This window comes from Portunus trituberculatus, chromosome 34 (genome assembly GCF_017591435.1).
Source record: "Portunus trituberculatus isolate SZX2019 chromosome 34, ASM1759143v1, whole genome shotgun sequence".
Lineage (NCBI taxonomy): Eukaryota > Metazoa > Arthropoda > Malacostraca > Decapoda > Portunidae > Portunus > Portunus trituberculatus.
Genome location: NC_059288.1, coordinates 10,419,038 through 10,434,070, shown reverse-complemented (window position 1 = coordinate 10,434,070; position 15,033 = coordinate 10,419,038). Strand labels below are relative to the sequence as shown.

Sequence of the window (15,033 nt, the reverse complement as noted above, 5' to 3'; positions counted from 1 at the left end):
GTAGTGAAAACCGTCACCAGTCCAAAAGGACAACCAGAGCGAGCGAACGAGTGTACAGAGTGAACGTAGCCTGGTGGCGTGTACATAAGAGTGAACAGAGGTGCTGAAACCTACGCACTGCAAACGACAGCGCAGGATTAATAACTTGGAAACAAACAAAGGCCAGCCCACAAACAGCCGCCAACGCAACCCACCACACACCCACAAACTCCCAGGCCTGGGCACCAGCGCACCCCACCACACACCCACACGCTCCCAGGAAGAGTGAAAATGGATAGACCTGTAAGAAATAAGTTACCAAATTCAAAATATGGCGATGAGGCCCAGGAGCAAAACCAAAAGTAGCCATTCAAAATATGAGTCCATCTTCAACAGGGGCAACAATGCAATGATTGGTAATGTTAGAGAAGAAATTTGAGTTGGTGAAGGAGTTAAAAATTTTAAGGAGTGAGGATGAGCAAGATAGAAAATTCCACAAGGTTTTGAAGGAAAGAGTCAGGAGATTGGAGGAAAATGAAAAACGATTGGTGGACGAGAATGCACACTTGAGAGAGGAGGTTGAAAAATACAAGAGACGGTTGGAGGAGAAAATGGAGAAAGTTGTAAAGGAGAAAGATGACTTTAAGGAAATGATCAGTGAGCAAAGCAAGAAGTTTAAAAGAGTGGGAACTGAAGAAAACACAATGGACTGAGTCGAGGGAAGCTGAGATGGTTGGATTACAAGAAATAATTAAAGATCAGTTGAATGAAGACAAAAAAGAAAGGACTAAGGAATTGGTTAATGTTATGAAGAACAAGGAAACATTGATAAGAGAAATAGCAGAAAAGAAGAAGAGTGTGTTAATATTTGGGATGAAAGAACAAAATATAACATATAAGCCTAAGAGAATTAAAGAATTGAAAACGGTAAGAGATCTGTTCAAAAATCTAAATGATGATGAAAAAAAAAGACCTACAAGAAGTGGAAGAGATCCATAGACTGGGTCCGTATGAGGAGGGAGTACGGAGACCGATTAAAGTAGTACTGAAGTCACAACAAACTGCGGAGGACATTTTATATAGAACATCAAAATTAAGAGAGGTAGAAGGTTGTAAAGAGGTGTTTGTGAAAAAATAGAAATGAGGAAAAAAGATAGAAATGAGGAAGAGAGAAGATATAATGAATTATTGGAAGAAGCGAGAAGGAAAAATGATGAACGATCTGAAGAGGAAAAGGAAAAGTTTTTTTGGAGAGTTATAGGAGATTTTAATTGTAAAGAAATGGATTGGGAAAATCTAGTAAGTGGTGTTGGAGAGGAAGCATGGGGAGAGATTCCTTAATCTAAATCTAATGATGGAAAATATAATGGAACAGAGGGTGAAAGAAAGTATTAGATATAGAGGAGATGATGAACCGGCAAGACTAGATTTGGTGTTAACACAACAAGTGTACCTATGTGGGGATATACAATATAAATGTCCATTGGGAAAGAGTGATCATGTGGTTATGGAAATGCAGACGGCAATAACACAGTGAAGGAGAGATGAGACATACAGGAGTGGTAGATTGAATTATAGAAAGATGGACACAGAAAATTTGAAAAATCATTTTAGAACATTAGATTGGGAGATGTTGCAAATCAGAGAAGTGCAAAAAAAATATGAGATTTTTATGAAATATTATAAAGAAGGAGTTATGAAATTTGTACCAAAGTATAAACCGAGAGAGGAAGGAAGAAAGGATTGGTTTAATGCAACTTGTGTTAAGGCTAAAGAAAAGAGAGATGTGGCTTGGAAAAGATGGAAAAGAGCAGGAATATACTAAATAAGGAGAATTATAGAGTGGCGAGAAATGAGTATGTGAGGGTAAGGAGGAGGAAGAAAGAAAATTTGAAAAGATATTGTAGACAAGAGTAAGGAACATCCAAAATTGTTTTACAGGTTCATAAATGGTAAACTTAAAAGAGAGAGTCCATTGAAAGATTAAAAGGAGAGCAAGGGATAGTAGATGACCCTAAGAATATTGCAGAATTGCTAAATAATAGGTTTCAACAAGTATTTACTAAAGAAACAATGTTTGTAAAGCCTCAGAATGTACAAGGAAATGTGCACATGGATGACATTAAGATACCTAAAAGGAGTTATATAAAATGTTGGAGGAACTTAAAGATGATAAAGCGATGGGACCAGATGAAGTTTCAGGAAAATTATTGAAGGAATGTAGAGAAGAATTGATAGATCCATTATATGATATTATAAGGTGCTCATTAGAAACAGGGAAGTACCGTAGAGTGGAAAAGAGCTGAAGTGGTGCCCATTTATAAGGGAGGCAGTAAGGAAGAGCCTCTTAACTATAGACCTGTGTCTTTAACAAGTGTGGTCGGTAAGATTTGTGAGAGGGTGATAAAGAAATATTGGATACGGTTCCTGGAGGATCATAAGTTATTATCGGATCATCAATTTGGCTTTAGGAAAGGGAGGTCATGTGTAACAAATCTACTGAGCTTTTATTCAAGAGTGGTTGACAAAATACAAGAGAGAGAGGATGGATGGACTGTGTATATTTGGATTTAAAAAAGCTTTTGACAAGGTACCTCACATGAGACTGCTATGGAAATTAGAGATTTATGGAGGACTGAAGGAAAAGTGTTAAAGTGGATGGAAAACTACTTGAGATGGAGGGAGATGAGAACGGTAATAAGGGATGCAAAGTCAGACTGGTTGGTGGTGGAGAGTGGAGTCCCACAAGGTTCAGTGCTGGCACCAATACTTTTCCTTGTCTATAGTAATGATATGCCAGAGGGAGTAAACAGTTATATTAATTTGTTTGCGGATGATGCAAAATTGTGTAGGTGTGAGAAGAGTGAAGAAGATTGTGAAATTTTACAGGCAGATCTGGATAGATTTGGGAGTGGAGCAAGAGGTGGGAGATGGAATTTAATCTGAGCAAAAGTCATGTAATGGAGATGGGGAAGAGTGGAAGATGGCCAAGAGGGTCATATAAGATGGGTGAAGGAGTAGTGTTGAAAAAGGTGGAAAAGGAAAAGGATTTGGGAGTGATAATACAAGACCATGGGCAGTTTGAGGCTCATATTGACAAGATGTTTGGAGAAATATATAATTTGATTAGAAATATTGGATTAGCCTTTCATTATATGGATAAAGATATGATGAAGAAATTAATTAGTACGGTAATTAGACCAAGATTGGAATATGCTGGGGTGGTTTGGTCCCCTTATAAAAAGAAGCATATAAGGAAGTTGGAGAGATTGCAGAGAATGGCAACAAAAATGGTTCCGGAATTGGCAGAAATGACCTATGAGGAGAGATTAAAAGAAATGAATTTGCTTACCTTGGAACAAAGAAGAGAAAGAGGAGATTTAATACAGGTTTATAAACTGTTGAACGGTTTGGATGAAGTGGATAATGAGCAAATGATGTTGAGAGAGGAAAATTTAAATAGAACTACGAGATCGCATAGTAAAAAGATAGCCAAGGGAGTATGCTTGAAAGATGTGAAGAAATATAGTTTCCCACAGAGATGTGTGGAGGTGTGGAATAGTTTGAGTGAGGAGGTGGTGTCAGCGAGGAGTGTGCATAGTTTTAAAGGAAAGTTGGATGTGTGTAGATATGGAGACGGGGCCACACGAGTATAATATCCAGGCCCTGTAAAAATTACAACTAGGTGAATACAACTAGGTGAATACACACACACACACACAATTTCCCAAAGTATGGCCAAAAAAAAAAAAAAGTACACAGGAAATCCAGCAAAGTTAGATGAACAAAAATATTAATCCAGCAAAGTTAAATAAAGAAAAATCCTAAAGCAATGTTAAATAAAAAAAAAATAAATAAATAAAAAAAAAATCCAGCAAAATTAAATAAAAAAATACTTAATCCAGCAAATTTAAACATAAAATAATGACTGTAACGTAGGTAACATCACTGCCAATGTTCATGAGAAAATTAGCACCTGTAATGCCCCTAACACCAAAGCATTACCAGTCTGTGCTGTGACTTGTATGTCAATTGTAAAGATAAATGAAATGGCAATGAAGGTTAATTTAGTACACACTATTAGTTATCAAATTAAATAAAATAGAGATAGAAGTGAGTAGAATAGGGAATGCTTTTGTTTCTTTAGTGGCAAGTTGGGATGCCACGAAGACACAAATCTGCTTTTCTCATGTAGCAGTTATCAGTTATCAGCTGTCAGCCACCACTACAAGTCATAGTAAGATGTAACTTCACCACTCTACTGCTTGCCTGTTGACAGCCTCGCTAACCTGAGAACTTAGAAGCATGGAACCAGGGATAACCACAAACAAGCTGCCTCTATCTACCAAAACATAGCCAAGCATTGGTGTGGAATATCTTGCCTTGTACACACACACACACACACACACACACACACACACACACAAAATGTTATCAGTCATTCATAATTATATTAACTGATGCTTTCTGTGATTATGTGTTTGTGTTAGCTGGGAGACACTTGGGTGAGTATGAAGGTCAAACAGCTTCTATAGTTACAATATGAACCAAATTATTTTCCCTCACACACACACACACACACTCTCATCTAACACATATGCCTAGAACAAATCCCTCAATAAACATAAAATCCAGACCAGAGTAAAATAAGAAGAGAAAATAAAAGATAAATTGTAACAAAGGTCAGTGTAAGGCTAGTGGTGTCATGGGAGAGGAGGAGGAGGAGGAGCTGCAGTGAGTCAGTACAACAAGGCAGCTCCATTACTTCTTGGTCCCAAGCTCCTTAGATCTTTGTGTTGATGCCTCCACAGCTGACATAAGGCAATTCCTGTGAGAGAGAGAGAGAGAGAGAGAGAGAGAGAGAGAGAGAGAGAGAGAGAGAGAGAGAGAGAGAGAGAGAGAGAGAGAGAGAGAGAGAGAGAGAGAGAGAGAGTGTTACATCACTATACACACTACTGTAGGGGGGTCAGGAAAGTGATGTACTAATAAACATAACCACTTCAGTACTGGAATGCATTTTTACCTTGAGTTTTGGGTATAACTAGACAATTTTATTTACATTAAGCTTCCCTATTTTAATCCCCATATATGTTTCTGAAGCTGTGCAAGATCTAACAGTAACCAGAATAAATATGAAAACATGTCCTGGTACTGAAGAGATTAAAATCAAAGTATCACTCATAATCAATCTCATCAATTTGACTTTTCATATATCATTTGTTTCAAGGCTCAAATTTGGAAACATATGAGTGTTGAGGGTAGAACAGAAGATGATGAGAAGGAGAGAAGTGAGAGAATGACAAGGCAATGTGAGGAAGAGCAGAGGCTGAGGAATGAGAGGTGGAGGAATGCCAAGCTAAATAGAACAAAAGAGGATAAAAAGGAGAGATGCATGAGATAATACAGAAGAAAAAACAGGAGTTGGGAATGAGAGGAAGATAAAAATGTGACTGCTAATGCTGGAAAAGGAAGCTAAAAAGAGGAAAAACTGAGAAATGAAAGGTTAAACATGAGAGAATGCTGAGAATGATGGAATAAAGGAGATGAGAATGAGAGGAAGAGAATGTTTGACTACTACTACTGGAGGAAAAAAAGCTAAATAGATGACAAACTAAAAAAAAAGGGATAAAAATGAGAGAATGTTGAGAACGCTGGAATAGAAGAGTTGAGAATAAGAGGAAGAAAAAGTGTGACTGCTAATGCTGGAAAAAAGAAGTTAAACAAAAGATGACAAACTTTGAAAGGAGGAGATAAAAATAAATGTTGAGAATGATGGAACAGAGGAGCTGAGAATAAGAAGAGAATGTATGACTACTACTGCTGGAGAAATGGAGACTAAACAAATGACAAACTTGGAGGAATCAAAACTAAGCAGATGACAAACTTAATAAGGCAAGGAAAAAAAGAGGATGGAATAAATGAGTTGAGAATAAGAAGAGAATATGTGACAACTACTGCTGGAGAAATGGAAACTACACAAAAGACTCACCTAAAAGCATTCTTCTCTAGGGCATGGACGGCAGCAATGGTGGTGCCACCTGGGGAACACACCTCGTCCTTCAGCTGGCCGGGGTGTTTGCCTGTCTCCAGCACCATGGTGGCCGCTCCCTTCACCTGCACACCACACACACCAACACATTAATTTATCCCATACTTCTGGCTAACTCTCCATCACCTCCTTGGGAACTGGCATCTAAGTGAGCATTTTTAGTTTATTTTTTGTTGCCCTTGGCCAGATTTTCCCTCTAATGTAAAATAGATAGATAAATAATAAAAAGAAAAACATCACAGGTCTTCATATTCCCCCACATCCTCCTGATATTCCCTGGTTCTAATACTTTCTAACACTTTCCTTTTTGTGCATAGATATGAGAGGGAATTCAGTGCAAGAGAAGACAGGAGAGGGAATTCAGTGCAAGAGAAGACAGGAGGGAATTCAATGGTAAGAGAAGACAGGAGATTTGGCAAGAGGAGACAGGGATGTGATGAAATGGGCTTTTAAGTAGAGTCACATATCAATGGAGAGTATTTTGAGATATAAACAGTACACATCTATAAGTTCAAAGAAAAATAATGGTGATATAGGATGACCTAGTAAAAAAAAAAAAAATAAATAAATAAATAAAAAAAATATATAACAATAATAATAATAAAATAAAATAAATAAATAAAAAAACCAGGATACGTATTATGAAATCAACACAATTCAATAAAACACAAACAGGTAAATCAAACTGCAACATTTCTACCTTCAACAAGACCAGACTACTCTTAACCCCGGCAGTTCAAGACACCATCAAACATCAATTCAAAGACAAAATAGCAACCAATTATTTACCCCTTCAGTACCGAGATGCATTCTTACCATGACTTTTGGCTGACTAGACTATTTCATTTACATTAAGAAGGGTCTATGGCAGTGAAAAGATTAATGGCTTGAGTCTTTACTATTTTAATCCCCACACAAGTTTCTGAAGCTGTATAAAATCGCCTCATAGTAACCAGAATGAACATGAAAGCATGGCATGGTACTGAAGGGGTTAAAAACAGGACGTAATCAACTCAATACAACTCAATAAACAAAATTAATCAAACAGAATGTATCTCTGTCAGTTTGAAATATGATTGAATAACACTCCCACCCTGGTGTCTCAAAGCCTTCATACCTTTCTTTGGTAAACTATGAAACTCCCTGTCTGTTTCTGTATTTGCATTTTCCTATGACTTGACTTCATTTAAGAGGGAGGTTTCAAGACATTTGCCCCTACTATTTGACCAGCAAGGGGATTGGCAATTAACCCCTTCAGTACTGGAATGCATTTTTACCTCAAGTTTTGGGTATGAGTAGATGAGGCAAACCCAGCATGACCATAGCCACAAAGCAATACAAGGACACAGAGTCAAGCAGGGCAGGGCTCACCGTTTGTGCTGCCAGTGTCTGTGCCAGTGGTCGCGGGAGGCCCATCTTCACACCACCGTCTGCCAGCGCCTCAATGGCCATGTAGATCTGAAACACAAGTAGAGTTTTTATTATTATTTGTATATTGAAGGATACACTCTTAAACCCCTTCAGTACTGGGATGCATTTTTACTTTGAGATTTGTGTACAATTTGACCATTTTTATTGACATTAGGAAGGATCTATGGAGGTCAGAAGATTAATGGTCACAGTCTCACTACTTTAATTCCCACATGAGTTTTTGAAATTGTAAAAATCACCAAATAGTAAGCAGAATAAATATGGAAATGCATCATGGTACTGAAGGGGTTAATGTTTGGGGATGGAATAAGGACCTGATAGGAGTAAGCAGCAGGCAGTATTTAGGTCCTTTCCAGTGCCTCCTGCTCATGGTACTGTGGCCTGTAATTGGTTTACATGGCACAGAGAGGCTTTATGAGAGTGAGGTGTGTTGAAGATGTGAATTAATTGTTGAACTTGCCAAAAAGCCATGTTAATCTGATGCACAAGTGGTTTTATTTCTGGGAGTGTGTTGAAGGATATTGATGGTTTATATACTACAGAGAAATGTGTTTAAAATATGAATTAATTGTGAAACTTCCCAAAAACCCATTGTAGAGCTGAAACACAAGTAGTTCTTATTGGTGGTTGTGTGTTGAAGGAAGGTTTGAATGATAGAGAGCCTTTATAAGAGTGAGATGTGTTCAAAATATTAATTAACTGTGGAACTTGGAAAAAAGTCTTCATATCAATGGCAAAACTTTATGTGTCCCATGAAGAAGAAGAAGAAGAAGAAGAAGAAGAAGAAGAAGAAGAAGAAGAAGAAGAAGAAGAAGAAGAAGAAGAAGAAGAAGAAGAAGAAGAAGAAGAAGAAGAAGAAGAAGAAGAAGAAGAAGAAGAAGAAGAAGAAGAAGAAGAAGAAGAAGAAGAAGAAGAAGAAGAAGAAGAAGAAGAAGAAGAAGAAGAAGAAGAAGAAGAAGAAGAAGAAGAAAAAAAAAAAAAAAGCAGAAGCAATTTCATATTAGTTATTACAGATATAAACTGCAAAACATATGAATAACCAATGCAAATTAACAAAACTTACTAGAAAAAGACACACACACACACACACACAGACAAGAAGCAGAAAAAAAAAGTGGTGACAGTCTTTCATCAACCCTTTCATTAAAAACACACAAAACACAAATAAACATCAAACCAGCAACACAAACACACCACCACTTGATAGAACAGTAAAACCACAAACAGCTAACAAATAACAAAATAACACAGCCACTCACATAGGCCGGCCCAGACCCAGCCAGGCCACACGCAGCATCCATCTGGTACTCAGGGATCTCAGCAGACACTCCCACAGCACTCAACAGGGAACTAGTGGCCTCCGTGTCAGATGCTGTGGTCTGGCTGCCTCTTGCGTATACTGCCAGGGGAGGAGAACAGGGGTAAACAGGGATAAACAGTGCCAGGTATAGTGGTTTGGCTGCCTCTTCTTTACACCAGAGAAAACATGGGTAATAGTTAGCCTGCCTCTTCCATACACTGCCAGGGGAAAATAGGGATAGACAGGAATAAGGACAAGGATAAACAATGTCATATATAGTGGTTTGATTATCTCCTCCATACACTGCCAGGGGAGAATAAAGTAAACAAGGGTAAACAATGCCAGAAGAATGTGGTTACCTCTTGCATACAGTGTCAAGGAAAGAAAACAGTGTAAACAAAGCAAACAGAGGGTAAAGTGTATGAGGCGTAATGGTTTTGTTGTCTGCTGTCTACACTGTCAAGGAAGGACCCATTAAACAAAGGTAAACAAAGGTAAACACAGTAGCAACAATGAAGGTATGGATGGCGGGCTTCCTGTGGCTTCCCTTATGTTCTCATATACTCACAGCAGCAGCCCTGGCCCACAGCAGAGGGGGTGTTGGGCATGCAGCGCACCACACGCGGGCTGTCCACCACACGGCTCAGCATCTGTGGACCAAAAAAGGTGGATCAGAACAGCTCACCACACCAAACACCCTATTCAATGATTCTTCCCTCACCACACTCTCTCTTCATTCCCTACCAATACTAACACACCTTTACCACACCCCACACCCCAGCCAGTGATTCTTCCTACATTTCCTACTAATATAAACTTCATCTCATTCCAGCCTGTGATTCTTCCCTCTACCACTCTCTTTTCATCTCATACCAATAATAAACACATCTTCACCACATCCTACCCAGTGATGTTTCCCTCTACCACACTCACCCTTCATTCCCTACCAATATAAACACACCTTCAACACACCCCACACCCTAACCAGTGACTCTTCCCTCTGCCACACTCACCTTGCATCACCTACCAATATAAACACACACACACACACATTTATCATAGACTTTTGGCTAATTCTTTTTTTTATCTTTAAGGAAACTGATATTCAAATGGACCTTTTTTAATCTTTTGTTGCCTTTTGCTGGCTTCCCCTCTTTCATAAAAGTAAAATAAATAAATAAATAAATAAATAAATAAATAAAAAAAAAAAAAACACACACCACACTCCAGCCTGTTATTCTTCCTTCTACCACATTCACCTTGCATTCCTTACCAATCAATATCTTGCCAATACAAACACACCTTTTATCATTCACTTATTGCTATGTGAGACGTGCACTGGCTGAGGATAAGAGAGAAGAAAAGGCCCACTAAGCTGCCTCGCCAAATGGTCAAAAGCGCCATCCAGAATTTCAGGAGACCCTTGAAATCTCACTCTTCATTTAATTCAAGTTACAGGAAGGAGGAAATACAGAAAGGCAGGGAGTTCAAGAGTTTACCAGAATAAGGGATGAATGATTGAGAATTCTAGAGAGATAGATAGAATATGGATGAAAGTAGATAGTTTTCTGCAGTAAGGCTACAGGAAGAAGGAAAAATACAGAGACAGGCAGGGAGTTCAAGAGTTTACCAGAATAAGGGATGAATGATTGATTGAGAAAGCTAGAGAGAAGGACAGAATATGGATGAAAGTAGATAGTCTTGTGCAGTACGGCTATGGGAGGAGAGAAGGCATGTCGTTGGCAAGATCAAAGGAGCAGTTAGTGTGAAAATAGTGATACAAGATACAAATACGTAGCAACACTTCAGCATTGGGAGAAAGAGTAAGGACAGCCAGTCACAGGAGAGTTGATAAGATAGAGAACTTTTGATTCCAGCTTCATTTAAGAGGGAGGTTCCAAGACATTTATCCCTCTTTTTTTGGCTAACTCTCTCAGATCTGCAAGGAGACTGGAAACTAAGTAGGCCTATTTTTTGTTTGTTTTATGTTGTCCTTGGCCAGTTTTCCTCTCTTACATAAAAAGCTTGTCTAGAGAAGCACTTAAGCACACAGACACACCTCCTCCAGGTCAGACAGAGACACGCCCGTCACCACCGAGATAAAGAGAGGGCTGTGGTTGTTCTCGAGGGGCAGGAGGTCAGCCAGCACAGGGGTCAGCAGGTGGGGTTTCACACACAGGAACACCAGGTCACTGCTGCGTGCCACCTCATCTGTCGGGTCACCAGGGATCAGTACTTGTCAAACTAATGAACCAATGCCCTATCAATCCTAAAAATGTGATTGAGTTATATGAGAAAGTAAGCACCTAACCACAACACACACACACACACACGCGCGCAGGATCGTCAATGAATACCATACATTTCCCAAGGCACAGGTAGCGACTCACTGTTGTCGTGTGTGGTCCTCACCCCCAACACTCGCACCTTGCTAAGGTTACGCTCGGATGGTGCACTGGCGATGGTCAGGTGAGGGTCAACCAAACCTGCAGAGTGACACATGGTGAGGTAACACAACCACGAAGACAATGATGATGATGATGACAACAACAAAAACAACAGCAGCAGCAGCAGCAGCAACAACAACAACAACAACTACCATCTTTTTGTTTAGTTGTTTTTGTTGTCCTTGGTCAGATTACTTACATAGAGAGAAAAAAATAAAATAAAATAAAAAGCAATCAATGAACCTCTTTACTGCAACAAAATGTCTTGAATTAATCATTTCACTACAATAAAATGTGGAGAGTAAATCTTTCTGTTGCAACAAGATGTGATGAATCAGTAATAATAATAAAAGTTAATCACAAAAACTACTACAGCTACAATTCTATTTATTCAAACTAAGTAAAAAATAAAAGAAAAACAAAATTATCCACATAAAATTAAATAAACACTCTCTCTCTCTCTCTCTTAGATTAAGTTAGGAGGAAATTAAACTATCATCATCTCTCTCTCTCTTACTTAGACACACACACACAAAACCAAGACTACATTTCTTCCAATTTTCATTATAGAACACTCCACTTGTCACTACAACCTCCTGATGGCCTTAGTGACATCCCCAAGAACCTTTACATGACATCTTTTCAGACTCATGGCAACAATTTAAACTCACCGTTTGCTATCTACAAAGTTAACCTCTTCACAACTGGGATACATTTTTACCATGAGTTTTGGATGTGACAAGACAATTTTACATACATTAGGAAGGGTCTATGGAGGTCAGAAGATTAAAGGCCAGAGTCTTTACTATTTTCATCCCCAACATAAGTTTCTGAAGTTGTATAGAATCACCAAATAGTAACCAGAATGAATGAAAATGAGTCATGGTACTGAAGGGGATAATACTGTTAGATTAGGTAAAACTCACCTTTTTTAAGGAAGGCAGACAGCATCGCCTGGGCCATGTTGCCACACCCAATGAACCCCAGACTGGCCGGCTTTATCACCTGCGCCACCGCCACACTCGCCGCTCGCCCTTCACCCGGCAAATCAGTGTCCATCTCACCCTTCATGGCTGGGGACACAAGCATCAGCACCAATAATGTCAGTGTTTACTATTGCTCCTGGTCAGTAGCCCATGGCATGACTGTATGTTGTGTGCTTGACTATTATTGACTCATATTGATGCTTTTTAAAATCAACACACCACTCCAGAAATGGTTAGATTAGGTTTAAGTTATGTAAGGTTATGCTAGGTTAGTTTTAGGGTTAGGTTAGCTTAGATTAAGTTTGTTTGGTTTAGTTGGTCGGGGATACCAAATACACCAAATTTCACAATTCCTAATAGAGTGTACCTAATTAAACAAAGTGTCATATTTGGCAAAGGAAGGACCTCTTGTAAACATTCACCATCACTAATAGCCAGCTGTGAGAACTAAATATAAAGTACAAAGAGTCGACTACCACAACATTTATATAGCTATTCATGACATGAGTCACTGACAAAGATTTAAAGTAACCAACAATAAGTTAATTTACAAAATTTGACCTTATACCCTATACACACCACACTTACATGCTTAGTTGGCCTTCTTACTGTACTATACATATGCTTGTGAAGGTTTTAATTTGCAGAAGCTTAACCTCTTCAATATTGAGATGCATTTGTACCTTGATCTTTTTCGTTTGCTAAGACAATTTTGTTTACATTAGGAAGGGTCTATGGAGGTTAGAAGATCAAAGGCTAAAGTCTTCACTATTTTTAATTCCCACATAAGTTTCTGAAGCTGAACAAAATTGGCATATAGTAACAAGAATGAATCGGGAAATGCATCATGATACTGAAGGGTTAATGCTCACCCAGCAAAGAGATTGCCTCAGGTCAGGTTAGGTTAGTTTCCTTCAGGTGTCATCAAGGTGGGTCGGCCCAGTTAGGTGAAGTAAAGTTTGGTTTTAAGAATGAAAGAAATATGGTGTCTTATCTTGACTATTCTTCATGCATGTCAAAATCTAGCATAATTTATCTTCCCACCCTAACATCTCATCTTCCTGGGATAGAGAAAAAAGGATGCATACAACAAATTGGACACAGAAAACGAATTATGTGATCAATACTTGGAAGAGAATATGTTGCAAGCTACAACAAGAAGACTCAACAGAAAACAGAATTTAACAATGACAGTGGGAGCCGACACAAAGGCAATCCCACACACACTACTCAACCGGAATGGACAGGTCAAGTTTACCAGCGGGGTAATGTAGCGCTAATAAAAGAGGTGAAAATTTCGTTTATCATTCTTTTTTTTTTTTTTTATGGAATTTAGGGAATTTCCTCAAAAGTAGTGTTGTTCTTAAACATTTGAAATTTCCTAATGTTGCTTATTTTCTGTTTGTTGACCATTTCTTTTCAGGAATTTCCCCAAAAGCAGTGTTGTTCTCCTTTGTCATTTGATGTTACCTAAATGTGGATTAACTTTGTTTGTTGAGTTTTTTTTTTTTTTTTCAGGAATTTCCCCAAAAGTAATGTTGCTCTCCTTAGATATTTGATGTTTCCTAAATTTACTTATTTTGTCCCTCTACGTTAGCACCCAGCCTTCCCTCCACAGCCTAGGCTTGTATTCTCAAACACTACTGTGCCTCACCTCCACTATTTCAAGAGACTTCATCTACATTGACATGAGTTATCAAGGTCTGTTTTACGGTTCTAGAGGCAAAGTGACAAGAATTCTACATGATCAACTGGAGAAACACTCTTGAAAACCCCGCTAACCATCCCTGTGTCCTTGGAAAATATATTGTATTAAGAGAATAAAGCGTTTTTAAGCAAGTTTTCACGGTTCTAGATGCAAAGTGACAAGATTTCTACAATATTAACTGGAGAAACGCTCTTGAAAACCCCGCTTAACATCTCTGTGGTCTTGGAAAATAGTCGTGACGAGAGAATAAAGCGCTTTAAAGGTGTTTCTACGTTTCTAGAGGAAGAGTGACAAGATTTCTAAATTACTAACTGGAGAAACACTCTTGAAAACCCCGCTAATCATCCCTGTGGCTTTGGAAAATAGTCCTGGTGAGAGAGCAAAGCTATTCTGAATACACCTTAAGCTGGCTTGGACTGGATTAGCACAGAGCAATACATAAGAAGCCAGTATGAACCAAATCTACTTAGAGAATAACACTGTCATGCCACTTACATTCACTGAGCCACGGTAGACCAGAGAGAGTGACAGGAAGTTGTGTTAGTGTTCTCTCGGTCAGTGTTGTTGAGTTGCGCCGGGTTGCCAGGTCTGCGGCAGTATTCCCGCGCACTTTTACTCCAAAAAGAGCCCAAAACCCGCGGACCCCACCCTCCAAAAGAGCCCAAAAAGAGCCCAATATTTTATGAATAATATGCATGTTGTGTTAAAAACGAGAAAGGTAGAAAACGAGACATACTTTATTTAAACCTATATATCCTTACCAGAAATGTCTTTTACCAGCTCACCCATGTGATCGATTGTCCTGATGCTGGAATGACATGCAATGTGAGCTGCTAACTTCAGCTCAGCAACTTTTCCATCACTAGTGACTTTTGTTCTTGATAACCCTGATTGAAACAGAGTCCTCATGTTAGAAAATGGAGCAGCATTTTTCTTATGCTTTGCTGTCAGACCATGCTTGATAAGGTCAGTGTGATGGGCTCTGATCACAGTTTTGCAAAATTTGCAGGCTGCATGATTGTCATCGCCGGGTATACTCCTTATCCACGTCTTTAGCCCATCCTCTTGTTCCCACTCTTTACTGTACTTTTGCTGTATTTCGACCACTTGCTCATGTTCACTTGAGCGTACAC

The 15,033-nt window shown here is 38.8% G+C and overlaps 1 protein-coding gene across 1 annotated transcript; it reads right to left on the bottom strand.

The window, feature by feature from the left end:
- Positions 1 to 3,617: 3,617 nt before the first annotated feature.
- LOC123512625 (pyrroline-5-carboxylate reductase 3-like) lies at positions 3,618 to 14,612 on the bottom strand. Its single transcript, XM_045269066.1, has 9 exons — positions 14,396 to 14,612; positions 12,133 to 12,279; positions 11,150 to 11,245; positions 10,819 to 10,970; positions 9,328 to 9,409; positions 8,719 to 8,858; positions 7,400 to 7,486; positions 5,969 to 6,093; positions 3,618 to 4,807 (listed from the first exon to the last, which is right to left on the bottom strand). The coding sequence occupies exons 1-9, from the start codon at positions 14,595 to 14,597 to the stop codon at positions 4,741 to 4,743; spliced, it is 1,098 nt and encodes a 365-aa protein (XP_045125001.1). The 5' UTR covers positions 14,598 to 14,612; the 3' UTR covers positions 3,618 to 4,740.
- Between the last annotated feature and the right edge of the window lie 421 nt (positions 14,613 to 15,033).

Coding starts and splice junctions, on each gene's coding strand:
- LOC123512625 (XM_045269066.1), bottom strand. CDS start 14,597: ATGCATATTATTCATAAAATATTGGGCTCTTTTTGGGCTCTTTTGGAG. Junction 8,859..9,327: donor TGTGGGCCAGGGCTGCTGCT/GTGAGTATATGA, acceptor CTCCCCTGGCAG/TATACGCAAGAGGCAGCCAG. Junction 4,808..5,968: donor CTAGAGAAGAATGCTTTTAG/GTGAGTCTTTTG, acceptor TCTCTCTCACAG/GAATTGCCTTATGTCAGCTG.